Genomic DNA, 27,666 nt, shown 5'->3' on the forward strand with positions numbered 1-27,666 from the left:
CGCTGCGGCCACCGAGGCTGACCGCTCTGCGGCTTCGGCCGGGGGGGGGGAGGGGTGGACTTCCCCGAGCGCGCGGGGCGGGGAAGGGGGACACGGCGCGATTCGAGGGTCCGGGCGGGACGAGGGTGGATCTGAGGGGTAGGTGCTCGGGGGAGAATGCTGTAAGGAAGTCAGTTCCCGGTCTCCTCTTCCCAGGGGCCAGAGTGGGGGGGGACAGGTGTTTGAGTGGACCCAGAGGGGAATTCGGGAGGGGTGCTACATGGAGGCTCGGTGGGATAAGTGTAAGGTGAGGAGCGGAGGAGGAGGGGATCCGCGCAATCGGGCCCAGGGCAATGGGGAGACGGCCGAAGGGAGGGGTCCTGGCTCGGGAGCTGTGCTCAGGGCCCCCTCCCCGCGGGACCCGAGCGGTCGGGAGCTCCACCCCCGGCCGGAGGGGGGCGGGGAGGCGGGCGGGAGGCGGGCGTGCGGGCCGGGAGGGAGGGGGAGGAGAAGGAGGGGGCGGGCCGGGCTGTGCGTTCCGCTCTCTGCTGGCTCTGCCGCCGCCGCCACCTCACACACTCGGGGAGCGGGAGCGCGGCGCGGACGCGAAGCCGCCGGGCTGCTGCGCCTAGAGCCGGCCGGAGCCGGAGCCGAACCGCAGCGCCAGCCCCAGCCGCGTCGAGCCGCAGCCCGGGCCGGGGCCAGCGGCGGCTCATGGACAGCGTGGCCGGCGGCCGGTGCTGGCCCGAGGCGGGTAAGGATCCGGTGGCGTAGAGGCGGCTGCGGCTCGGGGCCCTGGGCGGCCATGGCCGGCGGAGCCGAGGGAGGGGTGCCCGGCGGAGCGAGGCCGCGGGGGCCCAGCCATGCCCGGGGCGGGGGCGGGGGCAGGGGCTGCTGGGACACGAGCGCGGCTGTGACCCGGGCACTCTGGGCTCCAAGGTCCACAGCAAGAAATCCGGAGGGGAGGAGGTGCTGAGCCAGACCCCAGCCCTCGTGTCGCCCACCGAGGCGCCTGGAGCCACGGGGATGAGGAGACTCCAGGCGCGCGGGGGATGGAGATGGCTTGGGGGAAGCGCGCGGCCTTCAGTTTGGTGGGGGGCTTCCTGAGGCAGGGAACCTTACCCACAGCAACACACACACACACACACACACACACACACACACACACACACACTTGTTGGGCGAATAGCTCTGCTCACTCAGGCGCTTTCAGCTCTCCACGGGCACCTGGAGGACCATACTACCGACATACACACGCATACATACATCGGTACATATGTGAAGATAGACATATACCTCCCGCACACGAGCGCCCACTGGGGCTCCGTCACCAGCTCAGAATCTGCCTCAGCGTCTGCACAATCAGCAGCAGAGACTCAGAACTCATGGCCATAAAGAGCAGCAACACAACCGGGTGTAACATTAGGCAGCGGAGACCCACAAACACGACCCCGTGTTCTCATATACGACTGCCACAGCTGCCGAGTGCCCCCTGCACACACTCCTTAAAGAACACACCCTAGCATAAATTATGTGACCCACTCCTTGGCTGGAACACAAGTACACCGCAGGGTCTTGCTTGTCCCCTTGGACTACACAGGCAGTCACAACCTAGTGTCTGCACAAACATTGATGGCATACACCCAAACACAGTAAAAGGCACCTACAGCATCGCCTTTTGGCCACTGCTTCCCACATCTTAACATTTGGTGTCACACACCTTACACTAACAGTGTCACATTACACCCCGCAGAGCATACACACAAATACACTCTGCCCCTCTAGTTCGGAGATCAGAGGCGAGATTCCGTTGGGGGAAGCCGCCCGGGTCGCCGGAGAGAGCTCCAAGTGCCGGTCACCCTATTCGCTACACTGTTACACTATTATTGTAAATAATACGCTCCGCAGTAGCCCCGGGGCCGGCCGGACCGGCTTCCCGGCGGGCGCCTCCCCCACCTGCTCTCTGGCGGTACCGGCCGGGTATTCCGGGAACCAGCCTGGCCCTGACAGGCCGCGCCACACCGCTCCCTGGGGCTCTGGGCCCTGGGTCCTTTGAAGTGTACAACCCTAGGCGGTGTTTGCGACCCTTGTCAGGCCATTTAGCTGAGTTTTCCTAGACAGCTGAGTCCTTTGCACACCTGGGTCCGCCTCATACCTGGAGGCTCGGTCCCCACTGCAGGGCAGTCTTGTGCACAGGCAAGGCCCGTGCAGAGGCCAGAAAGGAGATGTGGTATGTGCAGAAACAAATTTTGTGGGTGATCTGCTCTCGCACCCCTTCTCTTGGCTGCCCTCGTGTAAACTGGCCTCAGTTTCTCCAGCAGTGGCCAGCGGCTGTGCCTTCTGGCTAGAGAGGTTGGGAGCAACGCTGCAGCCATTGAGGATTGAGTACCGGGTCAGGACCCCTTAGCTCTGGCCGCGAGAGGATCGGTTTTAAGAGAATGTCCCCGCCCGGTCAGGCTCGTGGCTTTGTGATTCCGGCGCCGGCTTCCTCCCCAACCCCCTCCCGGCGCCCGCTGCGTGGCTCTCGCTGGCGCCGGCTCGCGGGGGACCTTTGGCCGGCTGAGACCGGAGATGCTGGGGAGCAGGGATTCCCCGCGGCTGTCTGGGAAGCGGGGGACGCAAGTAGCCGGCTGCCTAGGCACGTTCTCACTACACGAAGCGTCAGTCTCGCCTTGCCCCGGGCTCCAGGAGGCCAGGAGCCACTGGCGTGGAGGTGGCTCCAGCCAAACCTTAGGGGCACCGCCGTTCCCCCCCACACACACACACTCACTCTCGCGTCCTCGGAGGAGATGCTCCGCGCGCTGGGTGTATGCTAAGAGCCCTCTGACCAAGGCGGTGCAGACTGGGGCTGCTTGCGCCGACAGAGGCCAGGACTTGGTGCCAGAGCACTCAGGGCGCCTTCCTTCTGTGGCAGTGCTCTGGAGCTGCCAGGAAAGGGGCCTCCCGAAAGCGGAGGTATCTTGACGTTGGGGTCTGAGCGAACTAAGAGCTAGAATAAGTAACTAGAGTGGCATGGGGCAGACTCCAGGGGAGAGGTTGAGAAGAGCCCCCGAGAGGTGGCCAGGGCAGGGCAGACGGGGGATGGGGGCAGGGTGAGCAGGGAGGAAGTCTGGGCTCAGTCTGGTTTGGCTGCATTGAGTCTCTCCTTGCCCCTTCCACCCCTAATTCCCAATTCCAGAAGGGACTTCAGCTGGAAAGGGGTGTTTTGCTGGTCCTCCTAAAAGAGGGACTGCTGCTGTAGCTGCTTCTGCAGAGAGCTGAGCAAGAGACAGTGAGCACCAACGGTAAGAATGGAGTAGAGGGGCCAGGAAGGGGACCTATCAGGATGAGGAGGAGCTTCTAGAGAGACGAAATCAAGGTTGGGTGAGGGGAGGTGGGGAAGGAGGAGGCCCTGTGATAGAGCTGAGCACTGCCCCTACTGTGCGCATGGATGCCTGGTGCTGCAGAGAGGAGTTCTATTCAACAGGGTACTGAGCAGCTTCCACCTGCCGGAACCCACGTGGGTGGTGAGAATGCAGTAGTAAGGTACACACCACCTTTGCCTTCATAGGACTTGCTGGCTGTTAGGGGATTAGTTCATTTGACCATTAAACCAACCAACACCTACCTTGTGCCCCATGCTTTGAGTAAAATGCTCTATCCCAGGTTGGAAGACTTTTAAACCTACATGTACTTTACCACATAAAGTGTAAACCTCAGATGCATTAGCTTTCATATAATCCTCCCCAATATCTTTTTTTTTTTTTTTTTTTGGCGGAGCCGGGGATTGAACTCAGGCCCTTGTGCTTGCCAGGGAAGCACTTATTCCACTGCGCCATCTCCGTGGCCCTCCCAATATCTTCAAGAAGCAGAATTTATTATTTCCATTTTGTAGCAAGGAAACAGGTTCAGAAAAATGAATTAACTTGGCTAAGGTTACACAGCTAAGAATTGATAGAATGAGCAATCTGGCTCAAAAATTCAGTTCTGAGAAGCCTACACAGGCAAATAGAGGGTTGTGGAAGAGAAGGAAGATGAACCAAAGTCTAGGCGCTTCTGCTATGGGAGGCCTCGGAACAGCCCCACCCTGTGCACAGCCCCTGGCTTCCCCTCCATTCTCAGGCTCTCAGAAACTAGCCATTCATTCCTTTTGTTGCTTGGTGTTTTGTACCCTGGCAGCAGAGGCTGTTGTGTAATAGTGCTGGGGTGAGGGTGGGGCCTTGGAATTGAACTGGTCACTGGGGCAATGATAGCTCTCCTGCAATGGTAGTCAACAAGAAGTGGACCTTGGTGTGTACACACACATCCTCTCTCTCTCTCTCTCTCTCTCTGTGTGTGTGTGTGTGACACATACACACGCACATGCAGAGTCTGGAAGTGAAGGTACTGGTTAAAACTTCACCTCTGTACCTCCGTTCTCAGACCAAGGGAGATGGGTGGTTGTGCCTGTTCCAGTGTAGGCTGTGGCTTGTCAGGGTGTGGGCACCCTTGTCGCTGGGTGGAGGTAAGGTGCCTTTGCCCAAGAAGGTAGACTTAACTGGAGAAGCACAGATAAGGTGGTTCGTCTCTCAGAGGCAGCCACCTGAGACTAAGCCTCAGACTAACAACTCCCAGAATCAACTGCTGGGGACAAAGTTCACAGTGTGGGGGCAAGGACAGGGAGGGGCCGAGTCGCTGTTCTTGCTTCCTTCTGGCCGGCCACATGACTTTCTGTGGACCTTTGGGTGAGCTTCGATACTCTGGGAGGCCTCGATGCAGCTGGAAGCCCAGGCCTTTGTGTTCCCTTTGCCCCCTGGCCCATCCCAGGAATTTCCATAGGTTCCCTTGAATTCAGCCTTTTACCCAGGCTCTTGGGTGTGAAGAGGCACTCTGTTTCTCAGATCCTGGCTCTTCTTATTACTTCTTCCACCTAGGTCGATAAACATTTTTTGAGTCTAAATTTGATCATGTCTAAAATGGGAGGGGCTGTAATAATAAACAGCCTCCTCTTCAGAGGCTTACAGCCTGGGAGGTGGGAAAACCTTTGCTGGGTGATGGTGGCAGTGAGTGACCATCATGATGAGGCTGATGGTGGCTTGCAGGGTCTCAGGCTCATAACTCAGTGAACCTGGTTTATCTTAAATTCCTTCGGAGATTGGCTGGGGCCTTTGTGTTGGTTGCCCTGTATATTTCTCCAGGTCCAGCTTTCTAATAAAAAATCCTAAGGGTGAGGCCAGATAATCCTTTTAGGAGAGAGAGGGAAGAGAGAGAGAGAAGAGAGAGAGAGAGAGAGAGAGAGAGAGAGAGTGAGTTCTCCAGGTGCTTCAAGGTCTAACCCTTCCACAAGTCCTGTCCCTACTTTTTTTTTTTTTTTTTTAACTGAGGATCAAACTCAGGACTTTGTGCTTGCCAGGCAGGCATTTATGCCCCTGAACTATCTCCCCAGCCTCCTTCCCCCCACTTTGGACAACCCTATCTCTACTGTGGCTTCTCCCATACTACTGTAACCTCCAGGGACAACTCTCCCCAACCCCACCCACTTCTTGTCTTGAATTTTACCCTTTGGGAGATGACTGTCTTAGTCCTTATTAGTCCTTCGTCTCCTGCTGGCTAGAGCTAATTGCCTAGGAGTGATGGAAAGAAGGATGGGGGGGTTCTGTAGTGAGGGTGCTGCCTCGGAGATTGGCGGGGTTAGGCCCTGAGATGGGAAGGGAACCTCAAAATATGGGTTTGATTTGTAGCTCTTGAAGTGGCAACAAGATCAAAGTCATTCTGGCTTTGCCAGACCATGAACCCTAAATTTGAAGCCAAAATTTGTTGAGCAGACATTTTTTTTCTGGCAAAAAAAAATTTGTATGATAGTTTTATAAATTTCTTAATAAAAAATGTGCCCCCCACAGCAAAGCTATCCTTGTTCTAGAGGGGGACATAGCGGCTAGGAGCTCTGTTGTATTTCCTATTTTACTGGGTCTAGGGTAATCCAGTGAGCTTCCTGTGTAACTTTTACCCTGACAAAATTTACAGAGGATCAGGGAGCACAAAGAGCTCATGTTGTGTGTACAGAGCAGCGTGGTGGCCTACAAGGTCTCCAGATGGAAATGGGGCTTTTTTTAAACAGTCCTTTGGGGTTGTGTTTTGAGTTCATGCTGGTGTGGTAAGATGAGCCCTGTACTAGACCTGCACAGGTAGGCACAGGTAGAGGGGAGGCGGCTGGAGGATCCAAATGGAACATCAGATAAATCCTCCTTTCCTTTAAAGAGATGAAGGTTGGAGCTGAGAATAAACCCACACACTAATCTGATAATGGCCTTATACAGATCGAGTACTGTGGTGCTAAGGAGTAGCCAGGGAGCGGCCTCGGTTTGGAGAAGCCTGCATGGGGAAGACAAAGCATTTGGAGTTTGTGTAAGAAGCCCATACCTTTAATGAGCATTTGCTGAGGGTCTACTGTTAGCCTAAAGTGGAGAAGGCTTATGGGAGGGTGGGTTGAGCCAGGGCCCTGGTATGGAGCTCAGGCCAGCCTAGAACTCAAGGCAGTCCTCCTCCCTCAGCCTCCCAAGTGCTGGGGTCACAGGCATGCAACACCACACCCAGTAAAGATTTACATTTTATTCAGCTTGTTGCTAGCCTAGTGGAGTGAGACATGTAAATAAGTAAACTAGCAGTGACGTACAGCAAGCGCTAGGTGGGTTAAAATCAAGGTACTAAGATAATCACAGTTGCTCAAGAACTATTTATTGCCAGGCCTGGTGGGTTGCACCTGTAATCCCAGCCTTTGGGAGGCTGAGGCAGGAAGATCAAAAAAGAAGTATTTATTGACTGTCTACTATGCCCCAGCTGCATTGCTACCTCCTGAAAATGCAAACACAGTGAAGCTCCTTGCAATTTTGGCTCACTGTCTTGTAAAAAAGACAGATATTAGCAAATTTTCCAAACAGGCCCATAGCTGCAATGTATGCTGTGTTTTGAGGGAATATTTGTTAAATACCTAAATTGTGTCAGGCATTTAGCCTAAATTATCTCAAGCCTTCTAGAATATAGATAGCATTATCCCCATTTTACAGATAAGAAAACTGATGTTCTGCATCATTCGCTTCTATCATGGAGCCAGGAAGTCGGCTGCTGGAGTTTCCCTCAGACTGTGCCATGCTGCAACCCTGACTTTTCTCTACTCTGCTGCCTTACATATATCAAGGGGGTCCAGAGACAATCCAGCAAAACTAACAGCTAGCCATTGAGCTAAAGCCATTGTCGTGACAGATTGGGCCAGTCTTGACTGCAGTGTCCTGGTGCTTGGGACAGAGCCTGGTACACGGTTAGTGCCCAATAAGCATTCATTGAATGCATGAGTGAGCAGCTACCACGTGCCCAGCTTTGTGGAGCTGTGTGGGGGTGGGGGCGAGGGTATGTGCAAAGTCCAGCCTCTTCCTTCAGGACACTTGGCATCTGCCTGGGGAGACAGTAGGTACGCAACACTGGACCTGCACAACAGGTGGGTGGTGTCCCAGGCAGCCCATGAGTCACTGTCTTCAGTGTGGAGCAGACAATAAGTGGCTGTGAGTTGGAGGAAGAAGAGGTCACTGTGGGCTGGAGAGACTTTGGGGAGGGGGCAGAACCCTTCAGAGGGATGGGTGTGGTCAGTGACAGGGCTTGTGTGGGAAGGGGGGCAGTATTTCAGGCCCACTGAGGGGAAGTGCAGAAAACAGACTGAAACTGGAGACTCCACAGAAAACACTGGGCCAGAGACTCTGGATTTGGATAGAAGAAGGGCTGGTCATGGTTCTGTTGGATAGAGGGAATAACCACGACTGGGACGTAGGTGACCTTAGGTCTGGCTAGGGTTAAGTGGATAGCCTGGTGGGGAGGTGACAGCTGCTGTGGGTGCACCTTGGGGTTGGCTGGGGCCTGCAGAGCTCTAACTGAGGGACTTAGGGGTGGGAAAGGAAAAGCAGAAGTGCAGTGGCAGCTGGCTGTATGTAAGGAGAGGGCAAATAGGAGCCACGTGACCTCTGGAGCCCAGCGAATGTATGAGTGGGGGTTGGGGAGGGGTCAGGAGAAGGCTGGTGGTGTCATCCCTGCTCGGTCCTAGTTAGACCTGCTGGGCTCCTAATTGCGGAGGACAGGCCAGGGCAGTTCCCAAAACCAATTTGAGGGCCAGCCCTGACCACGGTCCTGACCCCAGTCTTGACCTCTACTGCCTCCTTCCATGCACCAGCCCATGGCCACAGGCAGAGAAGAGAGGAGCCCTGGGAACTGTTCCTGTACGAGTGTGCTCATGGGCACGTGTGGTCCAAGGCACGTGTTTGTGGGGGAAGTTGGGGAGGCTGACACCTACTCTTCAACCTCAGCTATTTTCATAAGCCTTGACTGGTGTCCAATTCAAGTTGGCTCTCCCGGGGCGTGGAGAACAGGGGATACTATGGATGATTATTGTCAGAGGGAATTTCAGATGCTGTACCTCATTCAGATGCACTGCCTTGTCATCTCGGAGGAAAAAGACAGCCGGTGTGGTGGTATACACTGGTAAGCCAGCACTCAGCAAGTGGAGGCAGGAGGATCAGCACTAGTTCGAGGCCAGTGCAAGCCACCTAATGAGTTAATGAGTTCAGGACCAGCCTGGATTACACACCAAAATGTTTTTGTGTCCAAAAAAATGAGAGAGAGGGAGACCTCTTCCCTTAACGATCCAGCTGATCTGATCTGAGTGGACCCAGTGTGAGCAGTAATGACCCTGGGTACCTGCATCTCTTTTCCTACCAGGATGGGCTGACAGGGGCTCCAGCTGGGGGTGTGAAAGGCCTAACCCGTCTTGTTCCCGCTCTCTATCTCAGTATCAGGGTAATTACCATGGGTGACTAAGGCAGGATGCTGGTGAGAAGGATGTGTTGGGCAAAGCGCAGAGCCAGAGCGGCAGAGTTGTGAGAAGGGAGGGAGGGAAGGAGGAAGGGCTGGGACCCAGGAACGTCAGGTGGTAAGGGCGTTGCATGGGCGGGCGCTGCTCCAGACCTGACAGGCCTCCTACCAGCTCCTCCAGCTGGGCCAGACACAGCTGCTACACCCTGCTGTGGGTGAGACTCAGGAAGCTGGGCTCTGGGTTCTTGAATTGGGTTTCTGGGCTGAGGCTGACTCTTTGTGGAATAATAGCATATAGATGGTAGAGGGAAAAGAGGGGGCCAGCTCTGACAGCACTTAGGGTCCCTCAAGCTGATGGTTTCTCTTTTTCTTCTCCTTTCAGCCCTCCTGATTCTGAAACGTGCCAGGATGGGGCTCTTGAGGCCCAGCCCCGGCCCTGGGGGACGGTGTTTGCTGCTGCCCCCCTTGCTGCTGGTCCTGTTGCTCCTGTTGGCTCCATCTGCAGGCCAGGTCACCCGGGTAGTGTACAAGGTGCTGGAGGAACAGCCACCCAACACCCTCATTGGGAGCCTCGCAGCTGACTATGGTTTTCCAGATGTGGGCCACCTGTACAAACTAGAGGTAGGTGCCCCATATCTTCGAGTGGAAGGCAAGACAGGCGACATTTTCACCACTGAGACCTCCATTGACCGTGAGGGGCTCCGTGAATGCCAGAACCAGCTCCCTGGTGAGCCCTGCATCCTGGAGTTTGAGGTGTCTATCACGGACCTCATGCAGAATGGCAGCCCCCGATTGCTAGAGGGCCAGATAGAGGTACAGGACATCAACGACAACACGCCCAACTTCTCCTCACCGGTCATCACTCTGTCAATCCCCGAGAATACGAACATCGGCTCACTCTTCCCCATCCCACTGGCTACCGATCGCGATACTGGCCCCAACGGCGTGGCCTCATATGAGCTGCAAGCCAAGCCTGAGGCCCAGGAGCTATTTGGGCTGCAGGTAGCCGAGGACCAGGAGGAGAAGCAGCCACAGCTCATTGTGATGGGCAACCTGGACCGAGAGCGCCGGGATTCCTATGACCTCAACATCAGGGTGCAGGATGGTGGCAGCCCCCCACGTGCCAGCAGTGCCCTGCTGCGTGTCACTGTGCTCGACACCAATGACAACGCTCCCAAGTTCGAGCGGCCTACCTATGAGGCTGAGCTATCTGAGAACAGTCCCATAGGCCACTCAGTCATCCAGGTGAGAGGCCCCCTCTAACTGTCAGGTTGACTCAAATTTAGAAATAGGATCCCACCCCAAAGAGTGAGAGTTCTTTTCAGTTAGGGGAAAAAAATACCAAATACTGGGGTGAGACCCCCTTCTCCCCAGCCCCAGCCAGACCATCTTACCACCTCCCCTCTAATTGGTGGCATTATTTCTCACTATCAAGCTACTTAAATGACAGTGACATAGCTTCTGAATAAGTATCCCACTACAGTCAGAGCAAGGAAGGGAAACCTCTGAGAAATGCCCACATGCCCGGGCCCAAGTCCAGGGAGCACCTTCTCAAAGCCAGGGAAGCTGAGGTGGGGCGTGAGCCACATTTTATGTGATAGAACTCTCCTGAGAGGGGAATATCTTTCCAACAAGTGTCGGGCTCTCTTTAGGCAGATGGATTTTCCTGGAACGGGAGACATAGGCTCACCATGCCCCTTACCAACAAAGTCAAATGAGATCATTGTAGCCAGTTATGTCTTCCAAGTTCTAAAAAGCCACGCTTGGGTGTTTACATTTGCCTCCTCCCCTAGGCATGGGGAACCCATGGGTGTGGGGTGCTTGGCACAGTACAGGGGACGGTGGGGGGCCGCTTGGTTCTGTGGAATTCTCAGCACCTATCTTCATGGGAACTGCCCTAGAGGCTGGGCATCTTGCTGGAGCTGGGGCCTGAGAGGGAGCAAAGAAAGCGTCCTCACAGACAGGTGGGTGTATCTCCCACTGTCATCTCAGCACTGGCCTCAGGCCATTCCCTCCTTTCTCCTTCCCCACCAGCTGAAGCTGCCTCTGTCTTTGATATGAGGGAGCTGAGAAGAACTGAGCTGCCCTAGACACCTTTTCTCTGCCTGAGAGACCCTTTCGTCCTAGGTCTTGGGGAAAGGGTGGGTGGGTGTTTCCATCTTTCTCAGAAGCTGGTGGATTGGAATCTGGAAAAGAAGCTGAGAAAAGTAAAGGAGACAGATAGTCGGGATGGTAAATAATAATAAGCTAGGTGCCAGGCACTGTTCTAAACACACTATGTATATTATATCATTTGGTCCTTACAGTACCAGGTGAGTATGCATTATCCGCATTTTACAGATGAGAATCTGAGCCCATAGAGATTAAGATATTAAGAAACTTGCATGATACCACACCTACACGCTCAGAGTTCATCTTTTTGCTTGTATCCCATGGGTTGGTTTCAGAGCCTATGTGTGTAATGGCTTTATGTCCTCCAGTGAGATGTAGTAGGAGAAGGTAGAGAATAGCTTGAGGGGCCAGGGAGATGGCTCAGTAGAATAAGCACTTGCCTGGCAAGAGCAAGGGTCTGAGTTCAATCCCTGCTTCTGCCAAAAAGAAAAAAAATGTTAAAAAAAAAAAGAGAGAGAGAGAGAGAATAGCTTAAGAGGTCGACAGGTGAAAAGAGAGGGTGGGAGAGACCTGGCAGTGGAAGAGGCAGGATCAGAACTGAGCAAGGGATGGGAAGCAGATAGACAGAAGCCAAGAGTTATAGAAAGAGGAAAAGAGACAAAGACAGATAGGTAGAGGCAGATAAGAAGTCAATCTAGAAACAAAGACAGTGGAGAGCATCTGGACAGCTGGTGACAGAAATTGCAGTTCCGTAGGAGAAATAGTGAAGGTTTGGCCCTCACAGATAGGAATGAGCACCAGGGTTCCTGAGAAACCCTGCCCAGAAGTTTCTCTGTGGAAAAATCCCTAGCAGGTACAGAAGAAATTCCTGTCACACAGAAGGAAAAAAGACAAGCTTTCATTTACAAGACCACTAGCCTGCTCAGACTTTTCAGACAGGATGATCGATGGGTGGATGAGTAGGTAGAAAGAAGGATAGGAAGATGGATAGACAAAAGGAGAAATGAATACTATTCAGGGAGCACTTTCCATGTGCTAGACATTGGTAGGCATTTTCCCGTAATCCCGTTTAATCCTCGCCATAATCCTGTGAAATAAATTCTATTATTATTCTTTTTTTTTTTTACACATTTATAAACTGAGGCTTGGGATAGTTAAATACCTGACCCAGACTCATGTGGTCATTTGAGAAACAGTAGAGTTGGTGTTTGAACCCAAGATTTCTGTTTTGCTCCACCAGAGACTGCCGAAGTATGCCTGTGTCTCACATTTACCCTGCATGACATGCTTTCAAGCAGCGACCTAATCCAGCCTTTCCATTTCTTCCTGATGCATTGTATCTCATGGCCGGTTGCACCTGGTTCCTATTGCCCTCTTACCACCCTGTTTGTATAGACTAGGGCCAGTGCGTCGGCATGAGCGTGGGAGGGTGTGCCCACTGCAAAGGGACAGACAGTTCATTGTTTGATACTGGGAGCCCAGCCCGCTGCCAGCAGGCTCTGTGGCCTGCACCAACTCCTCCCTCTCAGCCTCAGGCTCAGGCCAGATTCTTCACACTGGTGCCTTTGCCAGCCAGCAGTTGAAGGAGCTGCTAAAACAGGTTTCCCCGGTTTGACAGAGCAGTGGCTGGGCCTGACTGGGAGTGCTTCCTCTGACCCACATCCCTACCTGGCCGCTTTCAAAAGAAATCCCCTCTGCCTGTACATCTCCATTCATGCATAACAACCCCTAAAGACACAGCCACACACAAAGGTATATGTACACATACATACCCATGCTGTTGCTTACACAAGTGCCCACCTTTAGAGGGTTGAAGGCCAGTTTGATTGAGTGAAAGAGCTTACCTTGTTGCCAGTTTTTCTTCATCCCCATGCTGGGTTGGACCAGAACAGAAATGTGATGTGGACTTTAACCCTGCTCTGATCCATCTCCACTGGGTGTGTATTGTGGCTGAGGATTTGCAGGCTGCATCTGGGCTATCCAGGAAAATAGGTTAGTAAGGTCTGCCAGAGTGACAAGACCCAGGAGAAGACAGTACCTATTTTGCTTTTGGAAAGGCACTTAGGAGGCTGGGGAGATGGCTCAGTAGAATAAACACTTGCCCGGCAAGCGCAAAGGCCTGAGTTCAACCCCTGGTTAAAAAAAAAAAAAAAGGCACTCCGTTGAATTTGGTTGGTTTTTTGTTGTTGTTTTTGGGGTTTTTTGGTACCAGGTATTGAACTCATGACCCCTCACTTGCCAGACAGATGCTGTGCTACTGAGCTATATCTCCAGCTCAGTTGGATTTGTTGTTTCTGATATACTTGTTTTCACTGTTCACAGACATCTTTTCACTGGCCATCTCTGTATAACCCTTTCTTGTTCTCCGGATTTCTTGCTCCTATCCTATAGGTGAAGGCCAATGACTCAGACCAAGGTGCAAACGCTGAGATTGACTATACATTCCACCAGGCGCCTGAAGTGGTAAGGCGTCTTCTGCGCCTGGACAGAAACACTGGGCTTATCACTGTCCAGGGCCCCGTGGACCGTGAGGACCTAAGCACCCTGCGCTTCTCAGTTCTTGCCAAGGACCGAGGTGCCAACCCAAAGAGTGCCCGTGCCCAGGTGGTCGTAACTGTGAAAGATATGAACGACAATGCCCCGACCATTGAGATCCGAGGCATAGGGCTTGTGACCCATCAAGATGGGATGGCGAACATCTCAGAGGATGTGGCAGAAGAGACAGCTGTGGCCCTGGTACAGGTATCTGACCGAGACGAGGGAGAAAATGCAGCTGTGACCTGTGTGGTAGCAGGTGATGTGCCCTTCCAGCTCCGCCAAGCCAGCGAGACAGGTAGTGACAGCAAGAAGAAGTACTTCCTGCAGACCACCACCCCGCTGGACTATGAGAAGGTCAAGGACTACACCATTGAGATCGTGGCTGTGGACTCTGGCAACCCCCCACTCTCCAGTACCAACTCCCTCAAGGTGCAGGTGGTAGATATCAATGACAATGCACCTGTCTTCACCCAGAGTGTCACTGAGGTTTCCTTCCCAGAAAACAACAAGCCCGGTGAAGTCGTAGCTGAGGTCACTGCCAGTGATGCTGACTCTGGCTCTAATGCAGAACTGGTGTACTCTCTGGAGCCTGAGCCGGCTGCTCAGGGTCTCTTTAGTATTTCGCCCGAAAATGGAGAGATCCGGGTGAAGACATCCCTAGATCGGGAACAGAGGGACAGTTATGAGTTGAAGGTTGTGGCAGCTGACCGGGGCAGCCCCAGTCTCAAGGGCACAGCCACTGTCCTCATCAATGTGCTAGACTGCAATGACAATGACCCCAAATTTATGCTGAGTGGCTACAACTTCTCAGTGATGGAGAACATGCCAGCGCTGAGTCCAGTAGGCATGGTGACTGTCATTGATGGGGATAAGGGGGAGAATGCCCGGGTGCAGCTCTCAGTGGAACAGGACAATGGCGACTTTGTTATCCAGAATGGCACAGGCACGATCCTGTCCAGTCTGAGCTTTGACCGAGAGCAGCAGAGCACCTACACCTTTCAGCTGAAGGCAGTGGATGGTGGTGTCCCACCTCGCTCAGCCTATGTTGGTGTCACCATCAATGTGCTAGATGAGAACGACAATGCACCCTTCATTACGGCCCCCTCCAACACGTCCCACCGGCTGCTGACCCCCCAGACACGTCTCGGTGAGACAGTCAGCCAAGTGACAGCTGAGGACATTGACTCTGGTGTTAATGCTGAGCTGATCTACAGCATTGCTGGTGGCAACCCTTACGGACTCTTTCAGATTGGGTCTCATTCAGGTGCCATCACCCTGGAGAAGGAAATTGAACGGCGCCACCATGGGCTGCACCGCCTTGTGGTAAAGGTCAGTGATCGTGGCAAACCCCCACGCTATGGCACAGCCCTGGTCCACCTTTATGTCAATGAGACGCTAGCCAACCGCACGCTACTGGAGACCCTCCTGGGCCACAGCCTGGACACGCCACTGGATATCGACATTGCTGGGGACCCAGAATATGAGCGCTCCAAGCAGCGTGGCAACATCCTCTTTGGTGTTGTGGCTGGCGTGGTGGCTGTGGCCTTGCTCATTGCCCTCGCTGTGCTTGTGCGCTACTGCCGGCAGCGGGAGGCCAAGAGCGGCTACCAGGCTGGTAAGAAGGAGACCAAAGACCTGTATGCCCCTAAGCCCAGCGGCAAAGCCTCAAAGGGAAACAAAAGCAAGGGCAAGAAGAGCAAGTCCCCAAAGCCAGTGAAGCCAGTGGAGGATGAAGATGAGGCTGGGCTGCAGAAGTCCCTCAAGTTCAACCTGATGAGTGACGCTCCTGGGGACAGTCCTCGAATCCACCTGCCCCTCAACTACCCACCAGGCAGCCCTGACCTTGGCCGCCACTACCGCTCTAACTCCCCACTACCTTCCATCCAACTGCAGCCCCAGTCACCCTCGGCCTCCAAGAAGCACCAGGTGGTGCAGGACCTGCCGCCTGCAAACACATTTGTGGGCACTGGGGACACCACGTCCACAGGCTCCGAGCAGTACTCCGACTACAGCTACCGCACCAACCCCCCCAAATACCCCAGCAAGCAGGTAGGCCAGCCTTTGCGGCTTAGCACACCCCAGCCCCCATCCCACCCCTACCAAGGGGCTATCTGGACTGAGGTGTGGGAGTGATGGAGCAGGACTCCTGTCCTGTCAGCCCACTGGGGTCCAGCCTGAGGGGTAGTGGGGGTGGAGGCACAAATCTGGGGCTGCTGAGGCCTCGGAAACAACCCTGCTGACTTGCCAGGCATGGGAATTAGGCCAAATGGAAACTGAGAGAGGTGTGTTTGGGGTTCTGCCCTGGCCCCCACCGCTGGGGAGAGGCCTGGGACTTATCAGATCCGAGGACCGGGAGCCAGCTGCTGGGTCTTGCAGGTGGGGACTGCTGGCTGGTGAGCAGTGTTTGGAGACCAAAGCAGGTGGGGAAACTGGGAAGAGGTCTATTCCAGACCTGGCTCTATCTGAGACCAGCCATGGATGATTCTTTGGAAGGAAACAGGAAGACCTAGGGTCCTGGTGGGGAACCAGGTGGGAAACCTGCCAGGGAGACGAGCCCCCCCACATGTGCCTTCCATATATAATGTACGTTATTAACCCCTTCCTCACCCCAGGGTCCTGGGGCTGGGCCCCACATCCCCTGCCCTCCCTATATACTTGTCCCTGACAATAAAGTTCTCTATTTTTGGAGTTTTGGTTTCTTATTTTTTGGGAACTGAGAGAAGAAGTGAGAGAGACTGAAAGCAGCCCTTTGTCCTCAGATCGTGCCTCAGTTTACCCATGCCCACTCTGTTCCCTCCCACATCCTAGACCTATCTGCTCTACTCCAACTCTGCCTTAGCTGTCTCCTTCTCCAGCCCCGTTCCCATATCCACGTCTGGAGAAAGTTTCCTCCTGAACTGACAAGCCTCCAGATAAAGGCCTGGGCAGCCTGTCCCTTCACTCTGTGTTTGCAAGGCCTTCTTAAATATGGCACCTTTCAACAAGAAAGGCTACTTAGAGATTCACTCAATGTCTGCCCATGTCCAGAGTCTGAGACATTTTATCCTGACTGCCCAAATTGAGTAGCTTCTGACAACCTCAGACCAGAACACCTGTGTGGGGTGGCAATTAGCCTTTCTGCCTCAGGTGAAGCCACAAGAACCTCTAGGTTACACCAGCCACCTTCCCTCAAGACAATATCTCCCTCCAAGTCTCTGCAGCACCTCCCAACAACCAGCAATTAGCCAACCCTGCCTGTCTCTCCACTGGGATTGCTGTCCAGAGGATCCAAGAGGGAAGGCTGAAGGGAGGCGAGGGGCTTCTCCAGCCTTTTGCAAAGACCTACTTTGCTTCCTGATTCTTGGGTGCCCCCTGCTCACAGCCTGAGACTTCTAAACTCTGTTCCGTCCTGGAAGGTCACCTCTGTCCCCTTTTTTCAGCTCCTGCTCTGGCCGGCATGGGCTACTGGCTTGCACCTTGCACTCTCTCTCTCTCCCCGTCTCTCACTTCTCACTCTCCTGGGTCCCTGTGTTATGCCTGAGGGAGGCTAAAGTGTGGGGAAGGGGCCTCCAATCCTGGGGGAGTCTCTAAGGCCAGAGGCAGCTTATCTCCGTGGTAACCAGGGAGTCTTGACACACTCCCAAGAGGTCCAAGGCGCCAGCTCTCTGTTTGATTCAAAACTCCCCAATGTCCTGGACACCCCCAAAGTAAAAGTTCTTGAGGGCTTTGGAAGAGTAGGGCATGGGGAAGTGAAATCTAGTACATCTCATTTCTCCAGGACAAATCAAGTATCTGTAAGGTGACCTCCACTAATTCCTGACCTTCCATTCTCTTCTGTTTCTGTCCTTGCAGTCTTCCATCTTTTCCATTTCTTTACCTCCTTCATTCTTTGCCCCTGCCCCTATCATACAAGGATTTGTCTCTTATGGGGTTCTAATCCAATCCAGCACCCAAGAGGGCCACACTGGATCCCTTCTCCCAACATTTGGGTGCCACCAAACCATACCACGTATTAGCATTGAAATATGTAGGGTACTTTCTTATTGCATGCTCAACATGACTAGACCCTAATGAAAAATTGGTCATGCTTGTCCAAGACACAAGTGAAATGAACTTTACATGGCAAGAGAGAAGTGCCATAGTTAAAGGTTTTCCTAGCATGTTCCATGAAACTACTTGTATTGCTGTTGCTTGTCTCCTTTTTTAAAAAAAGTCTTGTTAAGTGCAAGGTACCATACAAAGTGCTCTGTGAGTTCCTTCAGTGATTATAACTTTGTGATATAGGTCATTTTTTATTCATTCTACAGAAAAGGAAAAACAGTTAATGATAGAGCCAGAATCTAAACACAAAACACAGGAAATCTAATTTCTAGAGTCTTCCTTTATCAAGAATGTATTTATTTATTTATTTTTATATTTGTGTGTGTGTGTGTGTGTGTGTGTGTGTGTGTGTGTGTGTGTGGCCAGCTCAGCCCACCAGGGGGCGGGGCTGGCTGGCATGTGGTGCTGGGGGATTGAACCGCGGTCTCTGTGTTTTGCTAAGCTTGTTCTAAGTAGGTGCTTTAGACCACTGAGCCATCTCACCAGCCCTGAGTCTTCCATTATCTATTATGCTATTAAAAAAAAAAAATGGGTTCCATGACTAAGTTAGTTATAGTAGTAAGAAAGTCACTATCACATTTGCCTATTACAGGTCCTGAGAAGTCTGGCAAGAAAGTGGGATCTTACTAAAACTTGTGTGTAACTCTTGAGCCTCCAAATTTATTTGACCAGGACCAGGGATATAGCTCAGCAGCATGGGCAGCTGCCTGGCAAGTGCAAGGTCCTGAGTTCAATCCCCAGTACAAAAAAATAAAGTTACTGTCCAATTTATTTGACTACAGTGTCCCCTCCCTTTCTCAGAGGAACACAGTGGAAGGAAATCTATAAAGGACATGGGACTGGGAGGAGAACATGAACCTTGAGCTGGTTTGAGAGTCCTCTTGCCTGGGGTCATCTTTTGAGCACCCTGGGAGTGTTCTGGGTGGCATGGAGGGTACAGGAGAGCTGAGAGGTGGGCTGGAGGACTGTGATGCCGTTCCAGACTGAAGAGGAAATGGAAGTAACGGAATTTTAGAATGTTCACTCTGGTGGACTTAAAAAGGGGTGGAGCTAAAGTTATGAGATTGACTCTCCAGAGTCAAGTGTGGTGGCCCAGCCTGTGATCCCAGCTCTCTGAAGACTTGAGCAGGAGGATCACAGATTCAAGGCCAGCATGACATGATATAGCGAGTTCAAGGACAGCCCAGACTGATTCAGACAGACAGACAGACAGACAGACAGACAGACAGACAGACAGACAGGAGATTGAACTGCAAAGGTTAGGACTAAGAGGGTGTAATGATGAGGCAGAAGGAGATTATAAGTTCAAGGCTAGCCTGAGCAACTTAGTGAAATCTTGTCTTGAAATATAATAAAAAGGGTTGGGAATGTAGCTCAGTTGTAGACCACTTACCTAGCATGCATGAGGACCTGGCTTCACTTCCCAGCACCAGAACATAATTTTAAAAAATTTGAAAGCGTGGCAAAGAGGATGATGGGTGGATAGCTTTGGTTTGGGAGAAAGTGTCTACTGGATTCAAAGGTTAGTTTGAACATAGGGTAGGGATGGGCAAGGAAAGGGAAGATCATAGGATTACCAGGTGAGTATCACTCTTCTGAATGTAGGTGAAGGGGCCCAGGGAGATAACTCAGTAGAATAAGCGCTTGCCTGAATGTAGGTGATGAGGTAATGATCAGATCATTGCTTACGAGAAGTTGATGGACAAAAAAAAAAAAAAAAAAAAAGAATTGATCTTAGACATGTTGCATCTGAAGGATCACAGGGGCAGCCAATTAGCAATATTCAGGGAGTGCTTGGAACTTCAGGAGTAGAGTCTACCACTGACTTTGGATCTTGGCTTTTAAGATTGATAATATAGAGCAACGAGGAACATTAAGTATAACCCAATTCTATTATCCAGAAAAGAATCCTAGGCAAAGAGCCTCGGTGACTTGCCTGGTGGGCAAGCCTTGCGTTGCTAGGTGTGGGCTCGGTAGTGAAGGAGGGCTTCTGAAAGCTTTCAAAGAGAAGCACCCGGAGCCCTGCTGCTCTGCATCTTCCTGAGCCCTCCTTGTTCACCCCAGGTACAGGTAGACTGTTTTCCTGCCAACCCCAAATGTACAGGTTAGCTCTGGGGACTTTTTTCTTATCACTCAGTCTTTTCAGTGTTTGGTATTACAATGGAGGGTCCTGAAGCTGTGAAGAGGTGGGCTGGGCTGCGTTCCCTGGAGCTCAAAACCTGCAGAGGGGTGGAGATTGGGAGGGGTACTGGGAGTGGCCTGCAAGCCTGGGACCGCCTCCTCTGGCCTTGCCATAACCTCTCATCAAGGCTTGAGAAGACAGAGCACTGCCAGAGGCTGGGGTTGGCAGAGCCTGGGGACTCATCAGCAGGGCTTGGGCCTTGTGGCTCCCACCTCTGGCCTCCAGGGGCCCTGGGTCTGTGCCCTCCACAACTCCTAATTTCTGGTTGGCAGGAAAACCAGTGGCAGTCCCAGGTGGGTGTTTGGGTGGCTCACTGATTGAGCCAAGTGCTCGGCTGAGGTTGCCAGGTTCCTGGGCTGATCATTAACCCATGGCAGGCAGACAGGGCTGCTGGCCGGGAGAGCCTGTCATGGTTCCACTTTCCTGACCTCCAATACCCAATTTGAGCTTCAAGTCTGGCTCCACCAAGCTGGTGCCCCCCCCCCCACCTCCTTCCTAGTTCCTAGAAGGAGACATCATCTGAGGCCCACTTTTCTAATCCTTGGTGGCTGCCATACCTGGCTCACCCAAGGCAGGCCCTGCCCTCTCCACAGTCCATGTTCTGTTGCCTGTTCTGGAGGACTGCGAAGTATTCATTGCTCTGTGCCCCAACCCAGGTGCCCTGGATTGTGACAGGATTTCTCTCATTTCTTTCCATCCTTTTTCCTTGCAAGGCCTCCCTGAACGGAATGAGTGGGGTTGGGGGCTTGGCAGGGAGGGCATTCAGCAGGGAGTCCTGGGGCTGCCTCAGCGCTGCATGCCCGGGATGAGAAACAGAGGCTGAGAAAGAGGTTGCCACTTCATTTGGATGGAGGCCATGGGAAGTTACAGAGCAGTGAGCAGGTGAGGAGCTGGAGTTTGGAGGACGCTTTGGGGACATTAGGGGACTTACGCCGGAGAATTGTGTGGGAGTTAGGGCTCTACTGCTTTTAGGCAGCTGTTCTAGAAGTTGGAGGGTATGCTGGTGTTCAGAGGCCGTGCTGACTAGGGGATTGAGCTGGTATTGGACTATATTGGTGTTGGGCTCTACTCTGGGTCAGGGGCTATTCTGAAATGACAGCGAGGCTGTGCCCATGTTGGAAAGCAGGATTGGAACTAGCAGGGCCATGCTCTAACCCGTGGCTGTGCTGAATTAGGGTTACTGTGGTGGCTCTGATAACCCTGGGGCCTTTGCTCTGTCGAGACTTTCAGCATTTGGACTTAACTGCACTGCGAGCTGTCCTGGAATTAAGGGGCAGTCCTCTACTGGAGCCTGTGCTTTTCGGGGTCTGTGCTGTGCTAGCTGGCTGGACCTCTTCTTGGTTGTTGCTAAGGCCTGGAGGTACCTGGCTGGGGCTGGGGCTGCGCCTGGGGTGGTGATGGGCCCAGTACAGCAGGTTGGCTGGCCATCAGTGACACTCTCTCTCCCTGCAGTTACCTCACCGCCGTGTCACCTTTTCGGCCACTAGCCAGGCCCAGGAGCTGCAAGACCCATCCCAGCACAGTTACTATGACAGTGGCCTGGAGGAGTCTGAGACACCATCCAGCAAGTCCTCCTCAGGGCCCCGACTTGGTCCTTTGGCCCTGCCTGAAGATCACTATGAACGCACCACCCCTGATGGCAGCATAGGAGAGATGGAGCACCCCGAGAATGGTGAGGAGTGTCAGCATGGCCAAGGCGCCCCAGGGATGCGTAAAAGCCTGAGATTGGTGACAAGACCTTAAAAATATCCTCCATTTATTGAGTTCTTCTTGTGTATTTGGTAGTAATCGCCGTGCTGAGTCTTCGGGTATATATTTGTTTATTCCTCACAACCACTCTTATCTGAGAACTTGATTGTGCAACTTTAAAGTGGAGGGAACAGAGGCTCCAAGAGGTAAAGTCACACATCTAGGAAGCGACACACTTGGGAGAGGTTACGACCCGGGTTTCTCTGAGCCCAGAACCATGCATTCAGCACTACCTTACACTGTCTGTCTGGTAACAGGCACCTGAGAACGGGGTCCAGAGGCTCAGGTAATGTTAAGGAAATCTTGAGGTGGATGGTGGTCCCCTAGAGAAGTTCAAGGGCCTTAAGGATAGAGACTGGGCCCACCCCGGCCCCCTGAGAAGCGGACGCTGGGACCTATGGGAAGAGAAGCGGGAGAAGTTCTGGAGTGAAAAGGCCCAGCGGGAGGAGTGTGGAGGATGACAGAGGAGGGAAGTGTGGGCTGGGGCAGAGGCCGGTGTGGGCGTGGGCGGGGCGGGGCACTGGGAGGGGGTGTGTGTGTGTGTGTGTGTGTGTGTGTGTGTGTGTAGGCGTGAAGGTGGCCATGACAGCCTGTGGAGAAAGGGAACCTGAGTTAGCTAGTCCTTGGCTTGGAAAAACTGAGACTCGGCACTGTCTGGGTCTCACCCCTGCCTTAATACTAGTGTCCTATGGCCCCAAAGTTGAAAAGTTCCACTCCACACCCCTCAGTCAGCAGCCCTGTCTAAACCCCCAGGCCCTAGGTCTCAGCGTGCCCTCTGCCCCCACCTGCCCCTCCATGTGTGATCTCATGCCCGTCTCGTCCTTTTTATGCCCGCGCAGAGCCGGCTGGCCGGAGCAGGCCCTGAGGCGGAGTGCCAGGTATGTGGGAACTGCTCTGGGGTCTGGGGTCTGTGGGACTCAGCCCAGCACCCAGCCCCACCCACCCAGTGCTCCGTGCCACACTGGGTCCCCCAACTCTGCCCTGAGCTGAAGAGCCTTGGCATTTTGAGGGTTAACAACAGAGCTGTCCCCTCCTCACCTTGCACTGGCAGGAGGCCAAGTCAGGGTGGGTGGTGCCAGGGGAGCCCCTGCCCCAGGCAGTGTGGCTCCTGGCTCCATCATGTCCCCGAGGGGGGTCGTGCCTGGTGCTGTCCCTGAGCGAGGGCGGGACAGGGGCAGCTGTGACAGGAAGCGCTCATGGCCCAGCTGTTCCCATGGAGACCCCCCTGCTGCCCAGCAACCATACAGGCTATTGCTGATGTCAGTCGGCCAGCTCCTGCTCCTGCGGGTATTCTGGGCAGGGAGCCGCGGCAAGGCCAAGGGTGGTGGCTGGTGAGGGGCTGGTGTGAGGTGGGCAGGGGCTGCATGAATGTGAGTGTACTTGTGTGCGGACACCCGCATAGATGCTCGCCCCTCCCCCGGCTTTGAAGCAAGGTGTTGCTACACTGTGTTGCGGTTCAGGACAGCTGGAGCATGTGAGGCTTGAGGGGGTGTAGGAGGAAGGTATGTGCCCATCTTCGTTGCCCAGTGGAGGGAACTTGTATGTCCACGCCTATCTGTGTGTGTATGTGTGTGACAGAGGCAGAGAGCTGTTGAGTCCTTAAATGAGGATGGAATTTTCTCAGCCTTATCTAAGGGTAGAATTGCATGTTTAAGCCTGTTGAGACAGAGCATGTACATGAGTTGTGTGTTTGTGCACCTGTCGGTGGCAGATTTTGTGTGTGTGCAGAACAGTGCTAAAGGGTGGGGCTCGAAGGAATGTGTCCATTTATGGAGAGAGAGAGAGAGTGAGAGAGAAAGAGAGTCTGAGAGGGAGGGAGAAAGCACAGTGGGCCTCGGGTGGGTAGTAGGAGGGCATAGGTCTATTTGAGGGGTGTGTGCTTGTGAGCTCAGTGAGCAGGACAGCTATGCATCCCTGTTCTGAGTCAGGATGCAGATGCCAGTGGGAGGCCAGGGAGCAGAACCTTTTGAGGCTGCCTTTCCTGATGACTGTCCCACTCTCTTCTGCAGACCTCCGCCCTTTGCCTGATGTCGCCATGACGGGCACGTGTACCCGGGAGTGCAGCGAGTTTGGCCACTCTGACACGTGCTGGATGCCTGGCCAGTCGTCTCCCAGCCGCCGGACCAAGAGCAGCGCCCTCAAACTCTCCACCTTCGTGCCTTACCAGGACCGAGGAGGGCAGGAGCCTGCGGGCGCCGGCAGCCCCAGCCCCCCGGAAGACCGGAACACCAAAACGGCCCCCGTGCGCCTCCTGCCCTCCTACAGTGCCTTCTCCCACAGTAGCCATGATTCCTGCAAGGACTCGGCCACCTTGGAGGAAATCCCCCTCACCCAGACCTCGGACTTCCCACCTACAGCCACACAGGCATCTGCCCAGACGGCCAAGCGTGAGATCTACCTGTGAGCCCCCTCCTGGCCGGCTGGCCACCCCTTTCCCCGGCTGCCGGCCAGCTCCCAAACGGGCCCATCTCAGGGCCCAATTCGTGACCCCTCCAGCGTGGACTCTGTGGCCAGCGCCCCAGGTGGGGGGGAATACTAGCCTCATAACCACGCTGGCCCCTCCCCATGCAGGGTCCAGGTCCTCTTCCTTGTTTCCATCCCACAGCTCCCGGGAGCCCCTTCTTCCCCTTTTAGGGCTCCTCCCAGATGCCCAAGAGGGCTCCTCTGCAATGACTGGGCTCCCACCTGTCAACTTCCAGGGAGCACCCCTCACTTTGGGCAGATGGTGGAGTCAGGGTGGGCAGCACACTTTCAACTCATTGTTTCCCGCATGGCCGACCAGGGCGGGGACAGCGTGCCCCTTTTCAGTCTGGAAGCAGGGCTGAACTGGGGAGCCCCTCTCCCTGGGAACCCCCAGAGGAAACTCTTGACCACCAGGGGCTCCCTGAAGGGCTTTTGTTACCAAAGGAGGGGCGGGATGGGGTGGGAGTGGGGCGGAGGCCTTGTCTTCCAGCACTGCTCCTGGGCTGGCCCACCTGCCTGCCACGTGCCCATGCTGGGTCCCATCTGGGCCACCCCTTCCCTGCTGGTCATGCAGTGTCTGTATATAAGGACCTTGGAATGATGTCCCCATTTCTGCCTGATTTGCAACTTTTCTCGTTGATGTTGTGTTGTCTTGGGGGACCCCCCTGGGGGGGACCTGCCCTGTGCCCCTCTGCCCTGCCGCAGTGCTCCCCACTCCAGGCCTCTACTGTTCCATGTTGTAAATACCCCTGGGGCCGTGGTGGGGTGGGGGTGCAGGCCAGGGAAACAATGGGTGGGTGGGGGTGGGGATGAGGGTAACATTTGCCTATCAGCAGAGCTGGGCTTTTATTTAATTTTTTTTAAAAATACAAATCTCTATTTTTTTGGAACTGTTGCGCTGTGCCCTGGGGGGGATCCCCGCTCAGCTCAGGCTGGCCTCCCACATCCATGTGAGCATCACAGAGGGGCCCTGAGGCTGTGGGGGGCAGCTGGACAGGGGTGGGATGACTGTGCCTCTGGCCTGGTTGGGTGAGTTGGGAGCAGGAAGGTTTGCTCAGGGGGTGGCCAGTTGCTGCCTCTGAATGGGGGATGGCACCCTCCCCCTCCCTGCCCCCCAGCCCCCAACCCCTGCCATGACTGACCCTTCAGCCTGTAAAACCACCATTGCCTTGATCTCAGGGGGTGGGAAGGGCTGCCTCAGGGCACCCCGGGCTCCAGGCCCCCTTCTTCCATTTGGGCTTCCCTTTGCCAGGGTCAGGGGTCCGATGGGGGAGGGGGAGGGAGATTGGGGGGCAGGGAAGCCCAGTCAGCCATGATGAGGTGAAGTTCTTTCCTTCACCTCAGGGGGCCAGGGTGTGAGGGGCATCCTGCTGAGCCCCCATCTCCCACTGTGGCCATCTCAAAGCCTCTCTTCCTTCCAGAAACCCCACTGCCTTGGTCCATACCTTTCCAGCTCCCCAGGGGCCCAGGCTGGGAGGCTGGAGACTCAGGGTATGGCCCTTGCTGGACTTCGTCTAAACTTTGGGGGAGTGGCCCAAGTGCGGAGGGGTGGGTACAGGCTGCTGGGTTGTCTGGTGCCTTTGGGAGCTGTGCTGCTGGGGGTTTGACTCCTGTAACCCCAGAGATCCCATCTCCACCCCAGAAAAGCCAGGGAGGGCTGTAGAATTACTCTATTCTCTGATCCCTCACCTCTGACTTGGTTTGGGAGAACAGTGCTGGGAAGGAGGGCATTGTTGGGTTGGTGGCCCCAGCACCCACAGCCCTTCCCTGGAGGGCAGTAGGCAGAGGGGGCTGGGTGGCAGCAACCAGGTCAGGGGGTTGGCCAAAGGCGCCTTTCCCTAGGGGAGGCCCAAGAAGTGGGCTGGGGGCCTGTTAAAGAGACAGCCTCCCCCCCCCCACACACACACACAAACAGGGCAGGTGCAATAGTGGTAGAGTTGGTAGCATGAGGTGCCCAGCTGGTGAGCAGTGGACTCGAGAGCTGTCCTGGGTCCCAGAGGTCAGGATTGGGGCAAAAAGATTGTATGAGGCCCGTTTGCTTGGTGAAGGTGGTCTGGACAAGAGGCATCCCTGGGGTCGGCAGACCCCTGCAGGAAGCCCCTGATGGCCTGGGTACCCTGCCCTGGCCTTGGAGACGCCCAAGCACTGAGTGGAAGGGCAGAGGAGCAATTTGCACAATGGAGAAGCCAGAAGGAAGGGGGTAGTCTGGGTGGACGGGAGGGCTTAGAAGCACAGAGCAGAAGTCCTTCCCACAGACAAAAGCAGAGCCCCCCCATGGCCCCCTGGTTGGGGTCAGGGTGCTAAGTCTGTCACCACCTGGGCACTCATGAGGTGAAACCAAAGGTGGGCAGGGGATGGGTGACAGCACTGGGGACTATCCCTGTTGGTCCTAAGTCTGTGAAGCCCCTTCCCAATGCCTTGTGTCAAGTACAGTTTTATGTACCAATAGGCGACATTTGGCCAGAGGAGACCCCCCCAAACCCAGCCTGACCCAGTCAGTGTCTTCCTAGAGGGGACCTAGTTGGTCCTCAACCCCCTACGTTAGAGCATGTCTCTAGATAGAGGGTGTATGGGGACATCTTTTTCTCCCAGGGTCCCCGAAACATCTCCACCTGGGGGGGGGGTGCCTCGGGGCATCCGTGACCTCTGGGGGCTCTCTAGCCCCTACATCTCCTCTTGGGAATCTCTGGGGAACATGTATTCCCGCTAGGGAACCATGGGAGCATGTCTCCCCTCCCTACCCAGGCTCTCTGGGGAGCCTGTTTTCCTCCCAGGGTTTCTGGGAGTACCTAAGACAAGTCAGTCTTGGGCCATCTCTCTTCCCAGGGAAGGGGCTATCTCTGAAGCTGTCCGGGAAGGGATGTTTCTGGCCCTCCCCATCTCTCCTATCGGGGTGTCTTCCCTGAAGCACTTTGGGATGAGGCTGGTTATCTCTGGGTTCTTTTCTCCTAGAGGCTCCAGGGATACCTCTCTCCTGAGGGCGGGACCTCCGGAGCCATTTCTTCCCCGGATGGGGGCTGTCTCCTGCTGTGGGGAGGGCTCGTGTTGGCCGAGAGAAGGTCTCTTAGGGGGCATCTCTGAGCGGGACTTCTCTGGGAGTGGGGACTGCGTCTCGCCCCCGAGGCGTATGTCTGCCCATGGGGAAGAGGAGACTGTGTCTCCTTGGGTTATCTGAGTGGGGAGGGGGGCCGTGTCTCTCTCGTGTGTCGGGGTGGGGTCGGGAGGGGGGTTTTGGGCGCGTCGGGTGCCCACTTTGGGGTCGTGTTTCTCTTGGTTCGTGCCACTTCCCACCGCCTCGCTCCTCCTGGGAAGGACCCCACCCCATCCCCATCCCTGGCGCTGCGAGCACAATCCCGTTGATTTGTAATGATTTCTGTCTCTTTCTGTCTTTCTCTTTCTCTGACCTCCCCTCGCCGCGAGCATGCGCAGGCACCGCCCCTACCCCCTCCGGTTCGGTTCGTTTCCGGTTTGTTTGCTGAGCTGTCAATGAAAGACCCGTGTAATTATTCCCGAGCTTTACAATAAAAGTGTGAAAACCGGACCCCACTCCGCTTCTTCCAAGCCCCGGGTCTGCGTCCCGAGGAGAATGGAGCTGAGTCTGGGGTGGAGGCCTTGGAGAGGACTGAAGGGGCCTTGAGCAGAGACCTGCTCACCCTGGGAGCGCTGGGTGACTGCAGATGGGGTGAGGGGTCACAGGCTGACAAGCGCTTCGTGCGTACAGCTCCGTGCGCCCCCTCCGCAAGGAGCTCAAG

The 27,666-nt window shown here is 54.5% G+C and overlaps 1 protein-coding gene across 3 annotated transcripts; it reads left to right on the forward strand.

Annotated features, from left to right (window-relative positions):
- The first annotated feature begins 539 nt into the window (after positions 1 to 539).
- On the forward strand, positions 540 to 27,455 carry Pcdh1 (protocadherin 1). Of its 3 annotated transcripts, none has more exons than XM_023704015.1 (6): positions 541 to 733; positions 3,158 to 3,263; positions 9,173 to 10,035; positions 13,294 to 15,489; positions 21,155 to 21,374; positions 23,461 to 24,691. In XM_023704015.1, the coding sequence occupies exons 3-6, from the start codon at positions 9,199 to 9,201 to the stop codon at positions 23,853 to 23,855; spliced, it is 3,648 nt and encodes a 1,215-aa protein (XP_023559783.1). In that variant the 5' UTR covers positions 541 to 733; positions 3,158 to 3,263; positions 9,173 to 9,198; the 3' UTR covers positions 23,856 to 24,691. The 3 variants fall into 3 exon arrangements, with proteins under 3 accessions (XP_004643910.1, XP_023559783.1, XP_023559784.1); XM_023704016.1 differs by lacking the exon at positions 3,158 to 3,263 and adding an exon at positions 22,291 to 22,329 and having other exon boundaries at positions 23,461 to 23,547; XM_004643853.3 differs by lacking the exon at positions 3,158 to 3,263 and having other exon boundaries at positions 540 to 733; positions 23,461 to 27,455.
- Positions 27,456 to 27,666: the final 211 nt, after the last annotated feature.

This window comes from Octodon degus, unplaced genomic scaffold (genome assembly GCF_000260255.1).
Source record: "Octodon degus isolate 3935 unplaced genomic scaffold, OctDeg1.0 scaffold00185, whole genome shotgun sequence".
In the NCBI taxonomy this organism is placed as follows: Eukaryota; Metazoa; Chordata; class Mammalia; order Rodentia; family Octodontidae; genus Octodon; species Octodon degus.